At 44.8% G+C, this 25,645-nt stretch overlaps 1 protein-coding gene across 5 annotated transcripts in view; it reads right to left on the bottom strand.

The window, feature by feature from the left end:
- BCO2 (beta-carotene oxygenase 2) overlaps positions 1-25,645 on the bottom strand; it is an 82,667-nt gene that overhangs the window by 7,456 nt on the left and 49,566 nt on the right. For 2 of the 5 annotated variants that reach the window (XM_073320801.1, XM_073320799.1), the window contains 6 exons: positions 15,244-15,448; positions 12,503-12,714; positions 9,276-9,391; positions 5,974-6,076; positions 703-831; positions 351-511 (listed from right to left, as the gene is read on the bottom strand). In XM_073320801.1, the coding sequence (XP_073176902.1) occupies positions 351-511; positions 703-831; positions 5,974-6,076; positions 9,276-9,391; positions 12,503-12,714; positions 15,244-15,448 (926 nt within the window). Of the gene's footprint in view, positions 1-350; positions 512-702; positions 832-5,973; positions 6,077-9,275; positions 9,392-12,502; positions 12,715-15,243; positions 15,449-22,579; positions 22,928-23,672; positions 24,144-25,118; positions 25,142-25,645 lie in introns of those variants that run through there. The other 3 variants (XM_078849861.1, XM_073320800.2, XM_073320802.2) reach the window with 3 other exon arrangements.

Raw genomic sequence — 25,645 nt, 5'->3', positions numbered from 1 at the left:
CTCACCCTACACCTGGATCCCCACGTGACTTGGCAGGTACATCTCAGCCCTTGTACCTGCAACTCCAGGACTGCTTCCCAGGAGCCCCTAACTGCCTGTTGATCTACATTCTTTTAAGGGGCAGCACAGGGATTTCTTGCATTTACCTCTGCTCCAGCACCGAATAACTCCTCATCCAGGAGGCCTAACCATTCCCTGGTTTTCAAGCCAATACTACGGTAGTTCCTGGACTGACCAATACAGCCCAGGTTGCTGCTGCCAAAAGCCAGGGGCATTTCCTGTGGGCTCTAAGATTGACTGATCAGGAGAAATCTAGGCCTGCGTACCAGCTTGAATGGCAGAAGATTTACCTCTCCCGTGTGCTTATTCACCACGTGGAAGCGGGTTTTGTACTGCGGCTCCCAGTTTATCCCATCAGCAATGGGCTTCCCCAGGAGCTTGGATGTGATGACCTGAAACAGATTAATCTTGATGGGCTGCTCAATGAAGATCACGTAGTTCTCACTCATTCCTGAATGGACAGAAGCAGAAAATCAAAACATTTTACTCCAAAAGGCAAATGAGGTCACGAGAACTGCTGGGAGCATGGGTGAGTGAACAACCTGCCTCTGCTACTAGAAGCCAGTATGGCAAGTTGTAGCTTGTAGACTGTGTGCTGGATCTGCATGCAGAGGGCCTATTAGAGGATGGGAGGCACCTCACCAAAGCTGTGATAGTAGGAGGGTTTCATCTTCTCCGCTGGAGCGATGGAGCACAGAACTTTTGCTCCCTGTAACGTGTCATTGTGGTTTGACTTCTGCGGAGGAATCCGAATAATGTTATAGCTGGAACCTGGAAAGGAGAAACAGTGTCCATCAGCCCAGAGACCCAGGATTGACCCAGTCAGCACTTCAGGGCAGGCACCAAACAGGTCTGTGCATTAGCCCTCTCCGTGTTCAGAGTCCCAATGGGTCAGTCTTCAGATACAAGACATGCCAGATGAGATTTTCAAAGCAAACTGGGGGATTTAACCACACAATTCCCACTGGAATAAATCCCCCAGCCAGCTTTAAATATTTCAATCACCCACCCCTGAATCCCATCAGGTGCTGACAATAAATCCCAGCTAATGAGCTCTTAAAGCTTTGGCTAGATTCATCCAGTACTACAAATCCCCACTTCCTGTGGAGCACACACTCATGCCTTCTCCTTTCAAACAGTCTTCCTATTTCTTTTATTTATTGGGCACAAGGCAATGAAAGCTCCTCTCTAGCCATGTGTTCAAGTTCTCCCAAACCCATTCCTTCTGTCACAGTATACAGGCTGGCCAGAGCACTCCAGTTTGAGATCAACACAGAATGGCAATTCTTTGATTGTCCCAGGAGAATACCATGTTGACAAATACATTTTATGAACAGGAGCTGCAGTGTTAATGCCTGACCATACCCTGACACATGCTGAAATTCAGATTCAGTTCACAGCAGAACCCAAACCCACCCCCACTTCTCTATCCACCTGCCAGGGGCGCCATTTCAGATTTGGGTAGGGGGAGGCAACTTTAACTGGGATTCCAGGGGCTACTTAGGCACCTGAAAATTCTAGGGTTTTGTTGCCGATAATAATTTGGAAATTAGCTAATAGGAGCACTGTATCTAATTCCTATATAAAAAAGAGGATTAAATAAATTAGACCCACTCGCCTCTAATACTAACATGTTCTCACATCTTGTGTCAAATCACTTAAGGGACACCCAGGGTAGGTTTAAAATTGTAATGTATATTCTTTGTTACTAACTCTTAAATACAACAATTGTAGAAAAATCTAGATGACTTTCTACCACTTTTTTGCAGTTCATCAAGCTTGGAATAGATCATTTAACTTTGGAAACATCCTGCTAGGGCAAGGCCCCATGAGTTTATACTGCACCTGCCTCACTACAAATAATGGACTAGAAACTAACCTTAAACAGGAGTGAAACTGACACTTTCCAGTTACTTTCACAGTACTGCCAATCCCAAATGTTCAAAATCATGAATCAGGCTCACCAGAAATAAGATTGGCTTTACAATCATGAGATTATGTAAAAATAATAGTGTTTTTATAAATTTGGTGTTAAAATGGTGTTTTTTTTTAATTTGCCTTCTGCTTTTTGAGCCTTTAGGGTGCACTGGGTCACATTCTGAATCTTTCCACAGCCATGAGGGCTAGAAACTTCATTTTTCTTTAAGAATAAAGGCTGAAACCATCACATATCCACTTGACTCCAGGAGCTGAGGCTTTAAGGAAAACAATTAGCATGAGATTCTTGACAAAATCATTAGAGTTGGCAACACTGCTTTTACTTCTGTTTAAAGGCTAGTTACTTTCCAGAAGGCTCTTAAGCACAGCACTACAGTGACTGAGTTGCAGTTCTCACAGGAGAATATTTAAAACCAAACACCAAGAAAATTTTGTATTTTAAAGTTGAGAAAAAACCTAACGCTTCTGAGGTATCTCAGGGCCACTACAGGCAGGAATGGAAAATAATCAGGCACAGGAGCTCTGGGCAGCTCTTCCTCTAGAAAGAAAGTTGGAGAGTCAAATCTTCTAGTCCTTAATCCAGTAAAACTTCTACTCCCCCCATGGACTTTCTGTATGACCTCAGGCCAGTGCCTTAGGGACAGAATTTCAAAGGTTTTTAGGCACCCAAAGATGCAGCTAGGTTTACAAAGGACCTAACCTTCTAGGCGCTTATGAAAATCCCACTAGGTGCCTTAATGCCTTTGAAAATCTGGCCTTTAGTTTCTCTGTACCTCAGTCCCTGATCTGTACAATGGGGATAATAGCCCTGCTCTACCTCACCGAGGGGCTGTGAGGATAAATAGGTTAGACCTTGTGAGGCACTCAGATACTGTGGGCCACAGGGTAAAGTAGGAAGTTCTCTATAAAGTGAGCTATAGCTCACGAAAGCTTATGCTCAAATAAATTGGTTAGTCTCTAAGGTGCCACAAGTCCTCCTGTTCTTTTTGCTCTATACTACTGCTATCCCTTCCCCTGATTTTGATCCCTTTTCACTTATGCCCCCAAATCTCACCCTTTTCTTAACGTAACCTTGGCTCAGAGGACTTGGCTGTATTTTTTCTGAGTCCCCTGCGTTCCCTCTAAAACAGCTTCGCCCACGCCCAGGGATTCCTGTTTTACAGGTTTCAGAGTAGCAGCCGTGTTAGTCTGTATTCGCAAAAAGAAAAGGAGGACTTGTGGCACCTTAGAGACTAACCAATTTATTTGAGCATAAGCTTTCGTGAGCTACAGCTCACTTCATCGGATGCATTCATCTGTTTTACAGGCTAGACTTCCAGATCCTTAATTTAATCACCAGCCCTTTCTTATCTCTTATCTTAGTCACCCTGCTTCTGTTTGTAAACAAAATACTGACTCCCTGCCCCAGGGGCACATCTCCTCTGCAGAACTTACATTTCACAGGTTTCAGAGTAACAGCCGTGTTAGTCTGTATTCGCAAAAAGAAAAGGAGGACTTGTGGCACCTTAGAGACTAACCAATTTATTAGAGCATAAGCTTTCGTGAGCTACAGCTCACTTCTGAAGAAGTGAGCTGTAGCTCACGAAAGCTTATGCTCTAATAAATTGGTTAGTCTCTAAGGTGCCACAAGTCCTCCTTTTCTTTTTACATTTCACACTAATTCTGTGCTGTAGTTAAGAACTCCACCTGAGAGCTTGCACACCTCCTATACGAAACTCTCACGTCCCCTCCCCACTAATGGGCGCCCCTGGCACCTGCCCCCATGCTGAAATCTAGGCACAGCTTCCAGCCCCAGAACAGGGGGTCCCATTGGATTCCTTCATCCATTACAGCAGCAATTTCTTCTGATTTGTTCCAAGTCTCACTAGTGGCCATTTCCACATAGCTATTGTCAGGCTCTGCTGTTTTCTCTGCCTCATTAAGAGAGTTGGAGCCACAGCACCAGCTAAGCTGAGCAGATAACAAAAAGCCAGTTTCCTACAACAGGGCCTCAGTCAGAGGAACTGGAATCAAACCTAAGCATTTGTACTAAGCTCATTATCACAACATCTGAGCACCCACAACAATGGAATGAGGACTCAAACCAACCTCACAGCTCCTGGGTCAAAGGGAGAAACTAGAATTCTGAGTCCAGGTGAAATTTAATGATGTTTGTCTACGGAATCTGATCCCCGCCCAAGTGGGATTGATGGCTTGGTAACTCAGCCATCGCGAGGCATGTGCTGTGCATGATCCTGTGGGGGAATACGAAGCTACATGCTGCTGAAGCACAAAGGAATTAGCACAGCAAGAATGAAAGAACAGCAAAGCCAGGGAATTGTTCGGTGAATTGGTGCAAGCCAACAGTGTCAGATATAACAACACGGGGTATTAGCTGCTTTCTCTGGGCTGAGGCATACTGGGGAGGAATGTCTTTATGCAAAAAGAAATTAAAGTTGGTTTTGAAGAGCCACTCGAATAGGGTCATGGTTTTGCACAATATCTTCCTAGTATTGGAAAATCTGCTACAGAAACTGATCCCACCCTAACCCCTGGCTGCAGAGGACAAAGGATGGGGATCAATCCTGGCACCTCAAGTGCAAGGGAATATGGACTAATAGGTTTTCTACCACCACACTCCCCCATCTGTAGGAATTGACAAATTGGATCTCACAAGTGGTCTGTCTAGTCCACTATTCCAGTGGCCAGTACTGGCTGCTTCAAAGGAAGATTCAAGAAGCCCTGCAGTTTTGGGACAAATTGCCACCAGGGAGGTTTCTTCCTGTCCCCCAGTAATCAGAGGTTGGCTCATGCCCCGAAATATTGGGGTTTATCTCTCATCCAGAGCTCTTGGTTATTTTAATCCTTGCTATTCTAAATCTTCTTGTTATCCATAGAAATGTCCTGTTCTGAAGCCTGCTAAGCTTTTGGCCTCATAGACATCTTCTGGCAATGAGTACTACAGGCTAAATGGACATGACTGTATTTAAAAAAAAATTAATCCAACTGTGCCAGTGTTTAGTCCTTTCAATAAACACCTTTATTCAGGTTTGTTTCTGACAGCTGTCCTACATCAGTTTCACACTGTTTCATAACTGGGAACTGCAGAGAGAGTAGCTACAGTGCTGCAGATTTGGGGGTGATGCTTGAATGTGCATAATTTGGCACAACTGAGAATAACTAGCAAGGAGTGGAGTACTTTTGGCACCTTAGAGACTAACCAATTTATTTGAGCATAAGCTTTCGTGAGCTACAGCTCACTTCATCGGATGAATGCATCCGATGAAGTGAGCTGTAGCTCACAAAAGCTTATTCTCAAATAAATTGGTTAGTCTCTAAGGTGCCACAAGTACTCCTTTTCTTTTTGCGGATACAGACTAACATGGCTGCTACTCTGAAACCTAGCAAGGAGTGGGGATTTCACTATAGTGTCCAGGAAGGGTCAATGCACTCACTCTACTGCAGGCTACTGCCCTCATAATAATTTTTCTCTTCCCATAAGGAATGCTTGAAGGCCCCAACCCAAAGCCCATTTAAGTCAATGGAAAAACTCTCACTGATTTCAAAAGGCCTTAGATTCAGCCCTGACACTTTATGTAACTTCCTTAAAAAGCATCCTCTCTCTACCAAACTGATCCACATGTGTGCATGACACATCTCATCCCTACCCAGGGCAGTGCCCTGAGCGTCTTCCTCACCGCTCACAGAAAGGTCTGTGCTCACTGGGATGAGGCAGTCACCCAAATCACATTACCTGAAGAGGCCAAACATTAAGAGAACAAATGTCATGGTGAGACTGACGGCAGCCACAATTTAAGACTGATTCTGCTTTGCTGTCATTGTGTCCCACAGAGAAATGGGAGCTTCCTCACTTTGTTAGACTCCACCAAAAACCCCTCCTTACAGAAGCAGCATGTAGTCTGCCTAGCCACCCGCAGGACTGGCCCTACCTCACCCCACCCTGCTTCCCAGAGCAGTTACCCTGCCTAGCCTCACCATGTTTCCCATAAGAGTTGCCCATGTTGTATGCTGTCCCATCAGGCTCATAATGTGGATGGGCTGTTGCTCCATTCACCACAATGAATTTGCTCCAATCCACCTGCAAATTCAAAGATTTTCAGAGTCAGAGCAGGAATCACTTCCGAGCAGCAGCCATAAGCCAAGAAGCAGAAAGTCACATCCTTACATTCCTTCTAAATTATATCAAAACAATATAATATCAGGCAGTTAAGAAGGTGCCCCTCCTAATAGTACCCACCATCACCAGATAAGCAAGGAATCTCTTTAAGATGTTTTAAGAAAACTTTGCTTGATAGCATTCTCTCTGGCAAGGAATCACTTATCAACAGTTGTGATTGTGAAATTAATACTTCTATTGTATTGTCTTTATGTATTGTCCCTACTTCTCTATTGTTTATCTGTATGGTCTCTGTCTCGTTCTTTGATTGTTTCTGTTTGATTGTTGCATAACTAATTTTGTAAGATTTAAGTCAACTAAGGTGGTGGAGTATGATTGGTTAAAGAATTATTTCGCAATATGTTAGGATTGATCAAAGAATTATTTTGTAATACTTCAGTAAAAATGACTGGTGAAGGTACAGCTAAGCAGGACTCAAGTTTCACTATATAAACTGGGATCCAAAAGAAAGTTCTTTGGAACGAACTCCAGGACACAGCCCCAAGATCAGAGCTGCAAGACCTCAATACCCTGCCAATCACACCATGCAGAAGCTGGAGTCCTCAGATGACCTGATCCTGACTGGCCAGCAGGAACAGTTCACCTGCCTTGTTGGGAGTGGTGAGCATTGTATGCTTAGTGTGTGCATTCTGTTTTGGTGACTGTTAATAAATAGAGGTTAAGGATTACTATGTAAGGCTCTTTCAGTGGTAAAAGACCCCATAAACCCACAAAAGATTACGCCCTGAGCAAGTGTAGGTGCCTTTCCGCTGAAGCCCTAGCAACAGGGAAAGGGTCGGGGTACCTAAATTAACCGAGTTATGCCTTGAGCCCTAGGAACTGGGTAAAGTTGGGTGCCCTAGTATGCAGGTAACACTATAATTTATAAAGCAATAGTATCTGGGCACTACTCAAGGCCCAGGGCATGTGAAGGAGGGTTGTCCAGTGGTCAGGACACTAATTGAGGACTTGGAAAACATGGATTCAAGTTCCTGCTCTTCCAGAGACGTCTTGTGTGACCTTAGCCTCTCGGTGCCTCAGTTCCCATCTGTAAATCGAAGATAAAAGCACTCACAGGGATGATGTTTGGATTAAAGCTTAAAGAATGTGGGGTGTGTCGAAACCCCAGTAATGGAGCCATATAAGTACCTAAGATAAAGATGGCCCCATTGTGCTAGGTGTGTCCAGGCATGCAATTAAAAGACAGTCTCTGTCCCAAAACTATCAGTTCTATTGCAAGCAGACAGAGACATTTGGTAACTGGTGTGTTTTCTTCAAACACCAATATAGGCTATGCAAAGATGCAACAGAGTTTAATATTATCTACAACTAAAGATTTTCTGGATAGCAAATGTTGTAGCAAAGGTCCCATGCACAACTTAATTCTAATTCTATCTTCATGTGCTCATAAGTGTTCAGAATTCTCCTTTGTGGCTGCAACTTTCTATGCTTAGACTTAGTCAAAAGGTGAGTCTCTTAGGGAGAAAGTCTGATGGAAATGCACTGAAATGTCCAAGTGTGAAAAATACACTTCTCAGCCAAGATTTTCAAAAGTGACTAGTGATTTTTGGCTTCCCAACTTGAGACACCTGAAAGGGCCCAGATTTTCAGAAAGTGCTGAGTGTTCACCCTCTGAAAATCAGGCTCTTTAAGGTGTCTTGAGTTAGGCACCCAAAAATTCAGGGCCCCAATTTATTAGCCACTTTTGAAAATATTAGTCCACCTCTTTAAAAATGGCTGATGAGAATTTGTATGTCCGGGTGTCTCCACTTGGCTGAACTTTACCACTGAAACCACCCCCATGGCATCACTTCACTGGGTAATAGTCCCTGGCAAGGGTTGAAATAGGTATTATGCAACCACCAAAATCAACTTAGTTGGATACATGCAGCACGAAATGGCTGCTAAGCTTAGAATTTCCATATGGCTTGCAACTATGGCACACAGTGAATACACGAGAGCTCTAACAGAGTGTTGGGTAGGTGTGGCTTTGTGCTGCTGTTCCGCCACAAAGGAGAGTTTGCCTAGCTCCCAGCTCCGTGCAGCTGTAAACCGTCCCAGTAAAAGCAGCCGCAGTTTTTAATCGGTTTCTCCTGTTCTCTCCTTCCTTGTGTTTTTCCCCCTCTTTTCTATTTTCTCAAAAAGCCTATGAAATTAACATGCCAACTAAATCTTATAGGAATGGAGCATTAAGGTTAGAAATGTAGGCCATGATTCTGCAAGCTGTTCCAGGTGGGCAGATCCCTGCATTCTTGCAGAATCCCCTGGAGTTAATGCAGCTGTACACAGAGCAATTTGCAAGATCAGGGCTTTAATCTGATGTAAACGCCACAAAATGGCAGAAGACAGCAGACAGCTTAATCTGAAATGCAACAGCACATTCGGTGATACGCAGGTGAACAGCATGTAGGCTAGTGCACAGGATGAACACAATGGGGAGGTGGGGTTAGCCAAGAATTCAAGGAGCATGCCGGGGTAGGGCTGGCTTGGAGTTGGGAAAGGTTGAAGGAGATGAGGGGAGCAGATTGGGTGGGACCATGGGGTAGGGCAGAGCATAGGCAGGAGTGGAATTCTGTAAGAGTATTAACATCTATAACCTTGATGTTACATGGGTATATATTTTTGCATTTCCGTACACTGGAATCGCCAGACAAGACCAGATCCTGCACTTCATGGACAGTGACCAAGTTGCGAGGGACCCTGCTCTACCCTTGGTTGAAAACATAACTGACGTGAGGAGTCCTCCAGTCTAACCCTGCCTGCTGCCAATGGCTGTGACTGGACCTCAAGCATGGCAGCTGCTTTACTATTCACCTCGATCCTGCAATGCCCTCCAGCACATGCACCACAGAGGGATTTTTAAGACCATGGGGTGACTGGCAGTGACTGTAGATTTCCTGGCAATTCCAGTATCTGCCACAGAGAAGTCATTTTTGCCAGGAGAGAGAGGTACAGAGGATCTCAACAACAGCCATGGATTCTTACCATGTTGGACATGCAGGTTGGACACAAAGACCAAGAGGGTCTTTGGGAATTGTCCCCACTAGCTGCCATCCTGGGAACAGTGTGACATGATTCCCCCACGCCAGGTGCTAAACCCGTCATCCCACCCACTCTTTACCTTCTCCTTGGTTTCCAGGGTTTCTGGATCCACTTTCTGCATGAAGTTGGTCTCGGTGCTGACATAATAGTCTCCCTTGTACACCACGTAGTTCACATTGGAGTTATCCGTTGGCCCTGAAACAAAATCCGAGAGTAATGCAGATGCATTAAGCTCACATCTCACTACAGCAAGTTAGGCATATTTAAACAAATAAACCAGTTTTCCTAATGACACAAATCCCTTTCAGGACAGACAGGACAGATTAAAACCATCTGGCCAGCAGGACCTGGTTACTTGACAGCCTTAGAGTGTGAGTGCACCTCACATTGCTGTGTCTGCACTGCACAGTTGACTCAGTCTGAGCACCTGAACCCAGGTGTAAGCCTCCCCTCTGCAAAGTCTTACCCACATTACATTGTCCTCCTTGTTTCTGCACTCACCTGTCTCTCTCTGCAGGCCTACAGCAGGGTTTTATACATAATACTTAGTCCTGCCTTGAGTGCAGGGGACCGGACTAGATGACCTCTCGAGGTCCTTTCCAGTTCTATGATTCTATGGTTTTCTTTCTTTTCTATCTCAGTGATCTATAGCAGCACACAGGGCTCTACCTATGCAGGTGAGTTCATGCCAAAGAAAAGACTTGTTTTTAATGCAAACTGAAGAAATCTGATTCCTTTTGATTCAGGTACTACTAAGTCATTGTGCAGGCTCATTTCAGTGTCTTGCAACTAAAGGAAACCAATGATATTACAAACGGAATGCAGACCTGAGGGAAAGGCAACCCCTGGCGAGGGCTGAGATATTCTTTATTATAAGGCCAGACAACCAGTTGCCAGTATTTATCAGAAAGCATGAGCAGAGAACCCAGATTGCACTCTGTACAGGAGGCCAGGTCAGCAATGTAAAAAGCAGAAGCAGGCCCCATACTGGGACAATGCAATTCAAATTCAATGCAAGGGGCATTGTCCCATCACTTGGGACATTAATTGGACTGGACAAAATAACAGGAAATGTACAAAAGGGGATTATCTGTCACTGACTTCTAATGGGAGTGCAAGGGGAATTGATTGAAGGAGACCTGGGAGGCATTTTCCTTCTCTTAACTTCACTAGGGTCTTGTCTACACAAGAGAAGAAATCAGTTTGTAACTGAACTGGATGCACTGAAATAGTTTAAGACAAACATTTCAGCACCAACATGTGAAATAGATTTGTTTCACCCTGCACTCACGCTAGCATTGTCCTAAACCATTTCGGCTGCAATGTCCTCTGGATATCTAGCCTACAATTCCTAGCTGAGCTCCTGGACGCATTCTAGATTGCAGAAGGCTACGACTGGTTATTAAACCCACTGACAGATGGCCTGTTGTAATTATTTATTAGAGCAGGTAGGGCATTTCTAGGTATGGACACAAGTGTTCTACAAATGTTCTAGAGCAGTGGTTCTCAAACTAGGGCTGCCGCTTGTTCAGGGAAAGCCCCGGCCAGGCCGGGACGGTTTGTTTACCTGCCGTGTCTGCAGGTTCAGCTGATTGCGGCTCCCACTGGCCGCGGTTCGCCGCTCCAGGCCAATGGGGGCTGCGGGAAGCGGCGCGGGCCAAGGGATATGCTGGCCGCCCTTCCTGCAGCCCCCATTGGCCTGGAGTGGCGAACCACAGCCAGTGGGAGCCGCGATCAGCCAAACCTGCGGACACGGCAGGTAAACAAACCGGCCCAGCCCACCAGGGGCTTTCCCTGAACAAGCGGTGGCCCTAGTTTGAGAAACACTGTTCTAGAGGCTTTAACCAATTTAATCTCCCAAGTGTAGACCAGACCAAAGGAGCAGTCAGTGGGCCCTGACTGATTTGCAGGGAAGGAATGGGATGCAGGCTGAGCTGCATTTGCTGGTTTCATACAGGTAGCTTCGCCCCTCCTCTATGCTTCACTCAGGAGATAGAGTAACAGCCATGTTAGTCTGTATTCGCAAAAAGAAAAGAAGTACTTGTGGCACCTTAGAGACTAACCAATTTATTTGAGCATGAGCTTTCATGAGTTAACTATATTTCCTTCAAATGTACCTGAAGCGAATCCTGTGAGTCACCATCCACAAATAACCTGGTTCTATCTAAGCAAACAATACACTATAAATTATTAAGGCTATGATTTTTTCATGGATATTTTTAGTAAAAGTCATGGACAGGTCATGGGCAATGAACAAAAATTCACGGAAGACGTGACCTGTCAGTAACTTTCACTAAAAACATCCCTGATAAAATGGGGAGGGAGGAAGGTCCAGCAGTGGGGGCTGGGGAGCTCCAGGGAATCCCCCACCACCCAAGGGGCTGGGGAGCTCCAGGGACTCTCCCGCCACCCAAGGGGGCTGGGGAGCTCCAGGGAATCCCCCGCCACCCAAGGGGGCTGGGGAGCTCCAGGGAATCCCCCGCCACTCTGCAGGACTGGGAGCTGGTGTGGGCCTGCTGGGAGCTGGGACAGTCCTCCACTGTGGCGGCTGGGCTGCTGCAGGGCCCCAATGTCACGGAGGTCACAGAATCTGTGACTTCCATGACATCCGTGACATACTCATAGTCTTAACTATAATCCTACAGCTAATGGTACGTCCGCTTCGGTGTGCCATCCTCTCCTCACCCGTATCACCCTCCCGCCCCTTACCGCAGGAAGGAAAGGAATAACCTACATACCCTAAAAGCTTAGCAAGGTGTGGGGCTTTCAAGACAGGTTTGTACTAAAACCGGCAGATTGTAAGATGCTCATTACGGCACCCTACAGGGTGTTGCTTGTGAGAGGAGGTGCAGAATTTACACAAACCCTGGAACAAGGTGAATCAAATTTGGTAACAAACCCAAAAGTTAAGTAAATGGCATCAAAGGGACCAATGGCGAGAGGTGCTGAGCTACCAGTGCTCCTGTCAACTTCACCTGGAGCTCTGGGTGCCCCCAGCACCTCTGGAGACCAGGCCCAAGGTGCACAAACAGTGAGCTACATTTCTGATTTTGGGTGGAAACAACATGGGGGGGGGGAAGGGGAGCCAAAATCCCAAGTTAAGTGTTTCTATTTCAGCTGAGTTTGGCTTGGAGTTGTTTCTTCAGAGGGGTGATCCCCACAGAAACATGACCACTCAAAGCAAAACCACTAAAACTTCCACACAGCTCCCTTCAAACCTAAAAACTGTTCCTCCAAACAAATATCACCCACTTGGGATGCATACCACCTCCAAAAACATTGCTTTCAACTAAGGAACATACTTACGTGGCATCTCAAACCACGAAATGAAGCGACCAAAGATGCTCTTGCATGGGTCCGGCATAGCCAGGGTTCCGAACTCCGAGACCATGATCCGATTGTGCTGGCTGTTAGTCACATAGGAATCACTCTGCAGGAACTTGCTCCTGTAAGTCACGATGCCATTTTCCAGTTGGAACTGATGCAGCAGGGCCATGCCATCAAACCAATGGTTAAATCTTCCAGCCGAGCAGAGAAACAAAATTACAAGAAGGATCAGTGCAGTGCCGCATCCTCCCACGCCTTCTCCTAAGACCCTGGTGTTTGTTATTATCTGCGCTATAATCTGAGAACCAGATCCTACAAACACTTTTATCATGAAACAACTTTGTGTGTGTCTGTGTGTGTGTAAGAGAGCACGAACACAACGGAAAAACTCAGACATGCAGCTACTCATGTGCCTACATGTTTGCAGGCACAGGGTCCAAGTTTAGAGACAGGCTCAAATTATCAAAAGCATCTAGGGGTTTGTCTACACAGCAAGCTACAGCAAGTCTCAGACCCCAGGTGCTAAAAATAGCTGTGTAGACATTTGGGCTCAGGCTGGAGTTCAGGCTCTAAAGCCTGGAGGGGGGATGAGGGCCTTCAGAGCCCAAGCCCAAACATCTACCCAGCTGTTTTTAGGATGTATTAGCAGCAGTATTGTAAGCAAGACACAAGAAGTAATTCTTCCTCTCTACTCCACGCTGATTAGGCCTTGACTGGAGTATTGTGTCCAGTTCTGGGTGCCTCATTTCAGGAAAGATGTCGACAAATTGGAGAAGGTCCAGAGAAGAGCAACAAAAATGATTAAAGGTCTAGAAAACATGACGTACGAGGGAAGATTGAAAAATTGGGTTTGTTTAGTTTGGAAAAGAGAAGACTGAGAGGGGACATGATAACAGTTTTCAAGTACATAAAAGATTGATACAAGGAGGAGGAAGGAAAATTGTTCTTTTTTACCGCTGATGATAGGACAAGAAGCAATGGGCTTAAATTGCAGGAAAGGAGGTTTAGGTTGGACATTAGGAAAAACTTCCTATCTGTCAGGGTGGTTAAGCACTGGAATAAATTGCCTAGGGAGATTGTGGAATCTCCATCACTGGAGATTTTTAAGAGCAGGTTGGACAAACACCTGTCAGGGATGGTCTAGATAATACTTAGTCCTGCCTTGAGTGCAGGGAACTGGACTACATGACCTCTCGAGGTCCCTTCCAGTCCTATGATTCTGTGAAGCACAACAAGCCCCATAAGTCTGGCTGTAGACCCAGACTTTGAGACTTGCTGTCACAGGCTGCTGCTTGCAGTACAGATGTACCCTAAGAGTAAGTCTGCACTGGAATAAAAGACCTGCAGCATGGCCATGGCTCTCCCGGATCAGCTGACTCGGGCTCGCAGTGGTTGGGCTGCGGGACTAAAAATTGCTGCATAGACCTTTGGGTTTGGGCTGGAACCCAGACACTGTGGCTCTCCTCATACGTGGATCCTGGAGCTCAGGCTCCAGCATAAGCCCAAATGTCTGTGCAGCAATTTTACAGCCCCGCAGCCTAAGCCCATTGAGCCCAAGTCAGCTGACCTGGGCTAGCCACGGGTGTTTAATTGCTGTGTAGACGTGCCCTAAGTGGCTTAAGCGTCTAAGTCTCATTTCCAAAAGTGACTTTCGACACCTAGAAGCCTGAGTTCCGTTCACTTTCAATGACTCAACCTCCTAAGTGCTTAAGTGTCTTTTGAAAATGGGCCTTAGTGCTTCTGAGAACGTTACCCACAAGCTTTCATGGACTGAAACTATGTTGTTCTACAAAGCCCCTGCATGCTTATGGTGCTGCAGAAATAGAACACAAATTAGGGTTGTCTTCACTAACTCTTAGTGCATGGCAAGCTGGGGTGTAAATCTATCCTCAGGAGCCTGCTGTGAGCTGAATGTCTAACCAGTCCCTAGTATGCTTTGGTCTACTCCTGTTTTGTTATTTAAAGCCCCTTGAGCAAGAAACAATCTGGGAGCAATGGGCCAAACTACAGCACTTCGCAGAATTCCATCCCCTCCACAGAGGAGATGCCCTGTGAGGCCTTTTGAAGAAGACCAGTTTTTCAGAGGTAGAACATCAGGTGTGCTAATCTCCATCAGCCACTCTTGCTCCCATCCAGTCAATGTGAAGATGAGCCAGCTCTGTGGGTTTGCTTGAGTGACAGACCATCAGTCAAACACTGGCTTGGGTTCTAACTTGTTAAAAATATAGATCTACATTTTTTTGTTTTGAAATGAGAGAACACCAACCAGCGTGAGGGCTGGGTTTGTTTTTATAGCCACATAAACAGCTTAGTGTAATCAGGATGGCAAATCATGCCTGGGACTACAGGGTGGGCGTGGGAAGTGGCTGTTACAGACAGAGCACTGGGAGTCAGGATGCCAGGGTTTCATCCCCAGCTTTGTTAGCTCATGTTGTGGCCTTCCGCTGGTCACGGCCTCCTTTAAACTGTGGAAAAACACCTTCCTACTTCCCAGGGAGGTCACGAGGATTAATGAATCTGGCTAGTAAAGGTGCTGAAAGCTTCTTGATGAGAGAAGAGTTTGTATTAGAAGAATGGGATCTATAAGCATTTCCTCATGGTCACACACCTTCAGAGCTAAGGAAGGCCTCTAATGGCTGATGTATTTATGCAGGTGCCTTCTAGGTTTGACCAACCCCCAGCCTGGAATCATTAGAAAGTACAATCAAATCTAGACTTACTTCTCCTCTCCAAACTCAAACTTCCCAGGCCCATTCCTTAGCAGGCTGCCATTGAGCCACTTTGGAATGTGCCCTTTGACCTTTGTCAGGATGGGCTGAGGAGTCTCTTCCACACTTCTCATTAGTGGCGAGATGCATTGCAAACCCTTCCGGTTGCTGAAGGTGAGCGGCTCCTGTTGTGGGCTCGGCAGAAAGTCCTTTAGAACTGCGAAGAACAAATAAGAAGTTAGAAGACAGCAAGTGACTAAGGCCCTTAGTGCTAAAGGCTACAGACTGACAGCCACCAGCCTAGATATCTGCAAGTCGGGCTTGGAGTTCCATGACAAAAGCATCCTGCAAATAACCAAAATGCAACCGATGTTCAAAATAAAACTCTGCTTCCAGAGTTTCTGTCACTGCCATGGGGAGCTGAAAATTCAGTGCATTAAATCTTACTGTGATTAATCCAGCACAGACACCTGCAAGGTACTTTTGTATGTTGCAGAGAGGGAGGAAATGAACTTTTCAGGAAGACTAAGCTAATATAATTTATTTGAACATGTAACAACAGTAAGTGAGACAGACATTTGTTACGACCATCTAGAGAGAGAGACTATAATGTGCCCAGAAATAAATATGTTGCAACCTAAATAGAGATAACACAAAGTGGTGCTTATAGATTCCCCGGAAAACCTCATGCTGAACTCCTCCAAAGGCTCTGCTCTTCCACCAACACCAGTGTAAGAGGATCTGTTACAGAGTCTATGCAGGCACCTAGGTCTCCCCATTGAGTGACGGTCCATTGTAGTACCAGGTGGGCTGGGCACAATGCAGGTATGGAAAGCAGTACAGAGGAGCCACCCTAGCACTACTACAGCCCAGACCCAGGCTCAGCCAGCCTGGGAGCAGTGTGCAGGGAACATGCTCAGTCCCAGGGGTTTCCAATCAGTGGTGGGAGGTGATGCATCAGTGCAGGGCAGTACCTCTCAGTCAAGCTCTCAAGGCTTCATTATCAAATGTATTTCTCTGTTCACCTAGATACCTTGGTGATGGGTGCATTAGAAATGCAGAGGAGACCGGACACAGGGGAACATTTTTATACAGCTTGTTACTTAGTTAACTGGCTCCCATGGCCCCAGGGTGGCTCTGAACACACACTGTAGAGGCATAAAAAGCAGGAACATACCCCGAGAGAGCAAGATCACTATGTTCATGCCCTAGGGGATACATGCAGCTTGTCAGAGATGCAACAAGTCAGATGTCACACATGACTCAGCAGGTGGGGCGAGGGCACATCTGAGTATCTGCCGGGGACCTGTCCCTCCTTCAAAGTAGGTTAGTCACATCTAGGCAAAAGGCACTTTAGTCCCCTAACAGTCATGCCTGCTACTTGCTTTTGGAAACCAAGAAGAATTAGCTTTGTTTGTAAAAAATAAAACAAACTCTCTGTATAGTTGCTGACTGGGATATGGGATTGGCCACCTCCATAAAAGCCACCATTAGAACAAACAGCCTTCTCTGTTTTTTTGTCATGCAAGACCCCTTTTTAATCGTGGCACCAGCAAATCACCTGCTAGGCGGAAAGTCCCCTGTGCTGCAACAACTGTAGAACAAAGGTCAGTTCATTGCAAGAGCTTCTGCTTCTTAGCAGCTTTCTCCTCTATTTTACAGATCACATTCTTTCCCCCTTCTGTGGCATTGTTCTCTCTTAAGATTCCTGTTTCTTACCTGCTCTGAGAGCCAGACAGCTTCCCCTCCACTGGGGTGATTCCTGTGTACAGGATTAGATGTTCTGTATTCCAAGTGCAAAAGCTTGACGTGGGAGTGAAACAACTCTCCAGAAGAGACCTGGTTGCACAGCATTAGCATACACCTTTCTGATCCCTGAGGTGGAAGCAGCCAGCCCCATGCCTATGTATTACAGCATCAGAGCTGAACAGTGAATAAAACCTTCTGCAACAATTCTCTTTTCTCAAGATATTTCCATTATACCTGTCACTGTCATATCTGAGCCTTAATTTTTATACCAACCCACGAAAGTGGTTTTGCCATAGACCCAAATTCTCTCTCCTCCCATCATTTCCAGTAAAGTGTTTTTTAAAGAGTGCCTGATTGCAACATCTTACACTGTGAAGGCAACAGTCAGTGTCATGCACAGCAACAGAGAACAAGCTGAACAGATGCCTGGAATGAGATGGACTGTCTTCCAGCTGAAGTCTTTAAATCAAGACCAGACACCTTTCTAAAAGATCCAGTTCCCTTCAACCAGAAGGTATTGTGCTGGATGCAGGAACAGAAATTCTTCAGCCTGCATTATGCAGAAGGACAGAATGGATGATCACAATGGTTTCCTCTCGCTAGGAACTATATATACAAAAAGATGGGGTTTAAATTAGCTGTTATGACTCAAGAACAAGATCTTGGAGTCATTGTGGATAGTTCTCTGAAAACATCCACTCAATGTGCAGCAGAGGCCAAGCAAAGCTAACAGAACATTAGGAACCATTAAAAAAGGGATAGATAATAAAACAGAAAATATCGTAATGCCACTATATAAATCCATGTATGCCCACACCTTGAATACTGTGGGCAGTTCTTGTCATCCCATCTCAAAAAAGATATATTAGAATTGGAAAAAGTACAGTGAAGGGCAACAAAAATTATTAGGAGTATGGAATAGTTTTCCTACTAGGAGAGATTAAAAAGACTTGGACTGTTCATCTTAGAAAAGAGATGACTAAAGAGGGATATGATCGAGATCTATAGACGTACATATAAAAGCATGTATGGTATGAAAAAGTGAATAGGGAAGTGTTATTTACCCCTTCATATAACACAAGAACTAGGGGTCATCCAATGAAATTAATAGGCAGCAGATTAAAAACAAACAAAAGGAATACTTCTTCACAAAATACAGTCAACCTGTGGAACTCATTGCCATGGGATATAGTGAAGTCCAAAAGTATAACTGGGTTCAAAAAAGAATTAGATGAGTTCATGGAGGATAGATCCATCAATGGCTCCTTGCCAAGATGGTCAGAGACACAACCCCATGCTCCCGGTGTCCCTAAACCTTCAACTACCAGAAGCTGGGACTAGACCACAGGGGATGGATAACTCCAAATTGTCCTGTTCTGTTTATTCACTCTGAAGCATCTGGCACTGGTCAGTCAGAATACAGGCTACTGGGCTAGTTGGACCATTGGTCTGACCCAGTATGGCCATTCTCATGTTCTTAAAATCTGCAAATCTGGTCTACGCTCAAAAATTGCTCACTGCTAACAATGGATGTCAGTCACAAGTTCAGCAGCACAGTTTAACAACTAGCAGAGTTTGACTAGCAAGTCAAAGCATGGACATCAGTGCTGTTATGTTCACAGCACACAGAGAATTAGATAAGCACATAAATACCCTTGATGAAAGGTTGCAACATAACACCATTTCATTTCTTAGAATTCAGAACAATAACACACAAGAACCCCAAAACAGAGAGAGAAAAAACAGGCTACTCTCTACAGCAGTGAGACAAAGCTCACCCTATCTTGCTTTAAATTGGCTCTTTCCAGATTGATACCAATTGCACTGACTGCAAGCAGGACCAGAAACCTCCAGCCCCACTGTCAAGTGATAGTTTGCAACTCCCCACATTCCATAATCCAACACAAGTGTTGTTTCAGACACCTGTGATTAAAACTTAATCCACGCAGGGGTTAACCAAGGGTTTCCAGAATCATGCTGAAAAGTTTAGACTGGTGTACCTTTGCTGTCTGACTGCACCTCAGCCCAGTGCTGGCACCCATTGTCAGCAATGGGTAGTTCTTCCTCATATAGACTGCGATAGAGTGGGCTGAGGTCTTGATAGGTTCATGGTATTATAATTTTTAGTCTATGGTAACCCCACAATGTACTGGGTACTTTCCTGACATTCAAGAAGGGACAGTCCCTGTCCCCAGGAGCTTACAATTACACGCAGTAGAAAGAGGTATGGGGAAGGGGAACCTTACAGAGGAAAGGGACGTTGCTTAGTGCACATTGACTAGGAAGCTATTCTGTGTGAAGGGGCAGCTGGGTAAAGCAGACAGACAAAGGGAGCAGCCAGAACAGAAACTTGGGCAGAGCACGAGGAGCTGGGCATGTAGGGGGAGATGAGGAAATGCAGTAATTCGTAAAGTGCTTTGAAGACATAAAATGACACGCAGAGCTTTTCTTGGGCTTTCGAGATGCAGCTGGGCCAAGCCCTGAAAGGGAGGAACTGCAAAGATATGATGCAGGAGAGTGGAAGTCAGCAGAGCAACAGAGAAAGGTGGCAACAGGAGGGACCCTGGCAGGAGAGCCCAGGTGGGCTGCAGCAGGCTTGCAAGTTGTGCACACCCCTGGCTAACTGAGCCACCTATACATCCTGTAAGGGGGTGTTGTGTCTTTTGGTCTTTACCCAACAAATGTAATACGAAGGAACTATATGAGCACAGTTGTGGGGGTGGGGGAGGGTCTAAGTAACCATGCTTACTATGTAGATTGAACATGCCAGGCCTAGCTCCATACACACAGGGACTGGGTGGCTTCTGACACATAAGGAACAGTCAGGGCTACTAGAGAGTTCACAAACTATTTAAAGGGATACTATCCAATTCTTCTACACTACAGGGGGAATCTTTGCTCCCAGGGGACTTTAGAACTCAGTCTCTGATCCTTTGCCTTGCAGAGAGAGCTGAAAACATGACTAATATAAACCAGCTGCTGAGACTGGACTGGGCTCCACATTTGGAGCATGAACGGGCAGATTTTACCTAGGGAATATCATGTGCATCACAGACTGAGGAGGAGCATTTCTGAGGAATCCCCTTGTTGAAATGTTGGCCACACATCCCAGTTAACAGGTGCAGCAGCCCATGGCAGGCACAGATTGAGGAGAACTCTCTTAAACCAACACTTACTCAGTTTGTGGGCTCAGCCAGCCGAGCTCACAAGGCCTCATCAGCACAAAGAGACAGGTGTGGTTCAGCATTTGGTTTAGATTAACCCGTATTGACTAAGGTTTAGCTGTAAGCATAACAAGGACAAACAGTGGCCAGCAATGGTACAGCTAAGCCCCTTCCTGAAACAGAAATATTTCCTAGTGCAAGCAAGGCCTGAGGCTGAAGAAATTCTAGACAATATTAAAATTCCATCTCTTATGAGGTGGCATTTCCTATCAGGAAGCAATTCCTTCTGACAAAACCAATCACTTTCACCACCTCAGCTATATCTTCCAGCCTCCCTCCTTTAATCCTTGAGATTAAATTAAATTGCTGCACAAATGATCTGTAAATCTCCAAAGCCGGATGTCTAGTTCTTCAGAGACAAATTCAGCAATCAGTACAAGAGAACAGAGGAAGGACAATTCAGCAAGAAACTGGTTGACAAGCTGCACTTTTGTAAGCTTGCTTGTTCAGATCTGCTACTAAGGACAGGTAAGGTTGCATGTTGTCCTGAAGGGATATGGCAATTTACCCTCCTACAATGTGGATATCTGGCTCACCAATCCTCAAATCCTTCTTAGATCTCTAATATGAGACTGCAGCTAGATAAATAAGTCAGGTTGCAGGGCTAAAGTAATTATCCTGCAACATATAGCTGCCTCTCCCTCTTAAAACTCAATTAAATTCTATTAAATCCCATATAAAATAATTCATCCAATCCCAACATTAATGCTGATAAAAATCCATTAGAAATAAAGAGAGGGAGTCTTTTCATACAAGCTGAAATCTGACAGCTATACAGACTGATAGAGGCATTTATAGAGGAGTTGGTTGAGATATTCTAGCTGTAAAACATTTTCATTTCAAAATTTTAAACAGAGAGGCTGCAGTTCCACTAAATAGACATTTCTGCAGAGTTGTTATGGTCTAGGATCCAGAACGGGAACTGAGTAGACTCTGTTCTGTAGATTTTTCCCTGTCTCCAAAATGTGAGTACTCCAGCTCATCTCTCAACACCTAACCTCCCCAAAAATGGTCCCCGCAACTCACACGAATCAGATTTGGGCAGAATTCAAGGACAAATCACATAGCATTCTTTTAAACAGTGTTTGGCTCAAAGAGGAGCTGGGTTTGTCCACAGAAGCTTAAGCTGAGAGCATAGTTACATTTATATCCTTAGAACAGTTAACAGTAAGGCAAGCAGCTGGCAAAACTACCATAAAGTGATATAATTTTAAGATGAAGACCCAGACACCATTAGAAAAAGGCAACATACAAAAGGAAAACAAGTGGGCTTTGTACCCTGTTTCTTGAGATGAACAAAGCCTGATACATTCTTTGTTAAACATTTGTTTTAATCAGATATCCCTCAAAATCCTGTTTTTCATGGAAAACTCTACGGATAACTGGAGAGCTAGCAGGATTATGGCTGACTCTGGGGAAGTGACAGCAGCTAGAGTGAAAAAGGGATTTTTATTCAGACTGTTTAGGGGTTTTATCACGACCTGTTTCACTCAAATGCCTGAACAAACAACAGGAAGAAAAGATCTTGTTACAGATTCAGTATTCAGCTAAAGGTTGAGAAATCTCATTCTACGTCCTTGGGGTCTCCAACCAGACTACCAGCAAAAACAATACTGGGAAGACCTAGTATTGCCAATTAGGTACAAGGGGGGAGGGGGCGGGGGGAAACCTCAGGCCTTTTTTCCCCAACTCATAGAATCAAAACAGGGCACAGTCCCATATGCCTCCCTGTACAGCTCATCTTTAAGGATGATTTAGATATAATGAAAGCAGATAGGGGGAGATGCTGAGGGATGGACTATCCAAGAGATCCCCACCCTAAATTATAGAGTGATTCAAAAATCCACCTTCAAACGTACCATGGCCTTTGTAAGTTAGAACTGTGGAAGTTTCACATACATGCTGCCTTGATAGCTTTGCTTTGAGAAATATAGCTCTTCTATCAAAATATAACACAAGACGGCCACAGACACATGCAGTATTGGATCTTTCAGTGGAAAACACTTTACTTTACCAGATCTGAAATGGTGGGGCCAGAGGTTGTTACAGATAGCACTGAAGCCCAGCACTAACATTCCTCAGACATTTTGTGTTGATAATTCCGTCTTTATATTTTCCATCTCCATTCTGATAAAGAACTGCCTGATATTGGATTTCTTGTCATGCCTCACAAATTTAGCAACAGATTTGATTAAAGAGTTAGCCTCTGGGGCTGGCTCCTAACTTCGTATCCTGAGATACACACTGGATAACATCATCACAAGACAGGCTTGGAAAAATATCCAACCTCTTGATGTCCATGGGAGCGGCCCTTTGATTCTACCAAAAAAAAATTCAGCGGGGAATCTGGTTAATTCCTTTCTTTTACAGCTCACCTCCAGATCGCAATGAGTGATGACAGATCTCTCTGTTAAACAAGCAGCAGATTTAAAATTGTGTAGTGGTAGCATACACTGCTGAGTCCCCTGGAGATACTGCACAGAACTCCAAATGGTGGCCTCTTCCTGCCTCCTGTGGTGGGTGATCCAACGGTGGGTGATCCAAACTTCAGTAGGGGCCCCTGCCCCAAGCAGCCATTTCCCTGTTACAACCCACTGACACTTCCCTCATACAACAGACTCCCTGCAGAGACGCTGCTGTTCCTATTAATTTAGGCTTAAATAGAGACTGGGAGTGGCTAAGTCATTATGCAAGGTAGCCTGTTTCCTCTTGTTTTTTCCTACCCTCCCCCCCCCCCCCCCCCGATGTTCTGGTTTAACTTGGATTTAAACTTGAAGAGTTGTCAGTTTGGATGAGCTATTACCAGCAGGAGAGTGAGTTTGTGTGTGTATGGGGGCGGGGGGGATGTGAGAAAACCTGGATTTGTGCAGGAAATAGCCCAACTTGATTGTCATGCACATTGTGTAAAGAGTTGTCACTTTGGATGGGCTATCACCAGCAGGAGAGTGAATTTGTGTGGGGGGGTGGAGGGTGAGAAAACCTGGATTTGTGCTGGAAATGGCCCACCTGATGATCACTTTAGATAAGCTATTACCAGCAGGACAGTGGGGTGGGAGGAGGTATTGTTTCATATTCTCTGTGTATATATAAAGTCTGCTGCAGTTTCCACGATATCCATCTGATGAAGTGAGCTGTAGCTCACGAAAGCTTATGCTCAAATAAATTGGTTAGTCTCTAAGGTGCCACAAGTACTCCTTTTCTTTTTGCTGTTTACTGATGGTTTCCCGAGCTCTAAACCTGTATTTTCCATTTATAATCTGATATAATCTGTGCAATGCATTTGCTCCTCCTGTTTATTAGCTTGCAAAATAACTAGGGATCTCCGTGCTGTCTAGCAAACTCATTGTATCATTTAATTCCTAATTTCTATTAGAAATAAAATTCCTCTACTGACCTGTCTCCAGCAGCAGATCTAAGAGCAGGAGACCCGTCAGTCCCTGTGCAGGAGGGAGAGAAGGGGATTCTTACCTGGGATGGATTTCATCAAACAGCAGAGGAAATGTCCCACATTCACAGGCAGGAGACTGATGGCAAACAGAAGGATTTGGGAAAACATCTGGAAGATCCTCAGCTCTGAAGAAAGCCTCAGATCCAAGGGTATCTGGGAAAGATGGTATTGTGCAGCTGGCTCCGATGGATGTGTTGAGTAGGACTGGCTGAGGCCATCACTTCAGAATAAAAGCCTGTACAATGGTAGGGATGAGCCTGCACAGTGCAGCAGATAGCTAAACCAATGTTGTGGTTTAAGTGCACCTGCAGGTCTCTAGCTGCTCATGAGGGGGCGACTTTATTCTCAGAACCAGTCTCCCTTAGAAATAAATCCTAAGGCAAAAGCTGCTGCTTTGGAGCTATCAGTTGCTCTAGGCAGCTCAACAGTGCTTATGTCCTTATGCAGATTGGGCTAGGTAAGTATTATGTATGATGTATAGTTAAGACTGCACATTTCCCAGCTCTGACAGGCAGGACTTTACTGAAGAGCTTTGCATAAAACATAATAGTTCCACCAGTAAGCAAACTATCTGTAGCTTTCAGAATGATTTTCTTTTCGCTACAGAAAGTCAGGGGCTCCCAGCAGAGACTGTTCTGTTCAGATCCTGATGAAGAATTATTAGCACTTAGTGCTTTTTAAACTGTTTCTGCAAAATACTTTCCAAGCATGAGTCAAACCTCAAAACATTCACATATGGCACTATTCCTATTTTATATTAACAAACTGAAGCATGGAGTTATCAGGTGCATAAGTTAGGTCGCAGTAGTACTGATGCCATGATACTTTATTGTGAGTGGTGCTGGGGGATGTGGGAGTGCATATAAGGAGGGAAGAAACAATATATGTGCCCAGGTACCCAGGCCTCCAGGCAACCTTGATAAAGGATGGCATCTTTCTCTTCAAAAATCCTTTCCACTTAGTCTCAGCAGTCAGTTCAGGAGCTGGGTGACCTTTTTTACCTAATGACAGGTTTCAGAGTAGCAGCCGTGTTAGTCTGTATCCGCAAAAAGAAAAGGAGTATTTGTGGCACCTTAGAGACTAACCAATTTATTTGAGCATAAGTTTTCGTGAGCTACAGCTCACTTCATCGGATGCATGCAGTGGAAAATACAGTGGGGAGATTTTATATACACAGAGAACATGAAACAATGGGTGTTACCATAAACACTGTAACGAGAGTGATCAGGTAAGGTGAGCTATTACCAGCAGGAGAGAAAAAAAAAACCTTTTGTAGTGATAAGCAAGGTGGGCCATTTCCAGCAGTTGACAAGAACATGTGAGGAACAGTGGGGGTGGGGAAAGGGGAAATAAACATGGGGAAATAATTTTACTTTGTGTAATGACACATCCACTCCCAGCTTTATTCAAGCCTAATGTAATGGTGTCCAGTTTGCAAATTAATTCCAGTTCAGAGGCTCGTTCACCTGCACATCTACCAATGTGATATATGTCATCATGTGCCAGCAATGCCCCTCTGCCGTGTACATTGGCCAAACCGGACAGTCTCTACCTAAAAGAATAAATGGACACAAATCAGATGTTAAGAATTATAACATTCAAAAAACAGTCGGAGAACACTTCAATCTCTCTGGTCACTCGATTACATACCTAAAAGTGGCAATTCTTCAACAAAAAAACTTCAAAAACAGACTCCAACGAGAGACTGCTGAATTGGAATTAATTTGCAAACTGGACATCATTACGTTAGGCTTGAATAAAGACTGGGAGTGGATGTGTCATTACATGCTTTTAAAATTGTGCTGCATCTTCATTTCACAATTAAGTGAGAATGATCCCATAATATACATTGCTAGTTCTGAACGTATGTACACTTGGATACTAACTTCTCCTGATCTTTTAGAAGCTAAAGGTTGTGACACATTTGAAAAGGTGAGTGAAGACTGTGGGGTTATATATCTGCCTCCCTATATTTGCATCTGTAACATTCCCT

This window comes from Lepidochelys kempii, chromosome 22, assembly GCF_965140285.1.
Source record: "Lepidochelys kempii isolate rLepKem1 chromosome 22, rLepKem1.hap1, whole genome shotgun sequence".
Taxonomy (NCBI): Eukaryota; Metazoa; Chordata; order Testudines; family Cheloniidae; genus Lepidochelys; species Lepidochelys kempii.
Note: the sequence above shows the minus strand (reverse complement) of the source record. Positions and strands in the feature narration are given on the sequence as shown.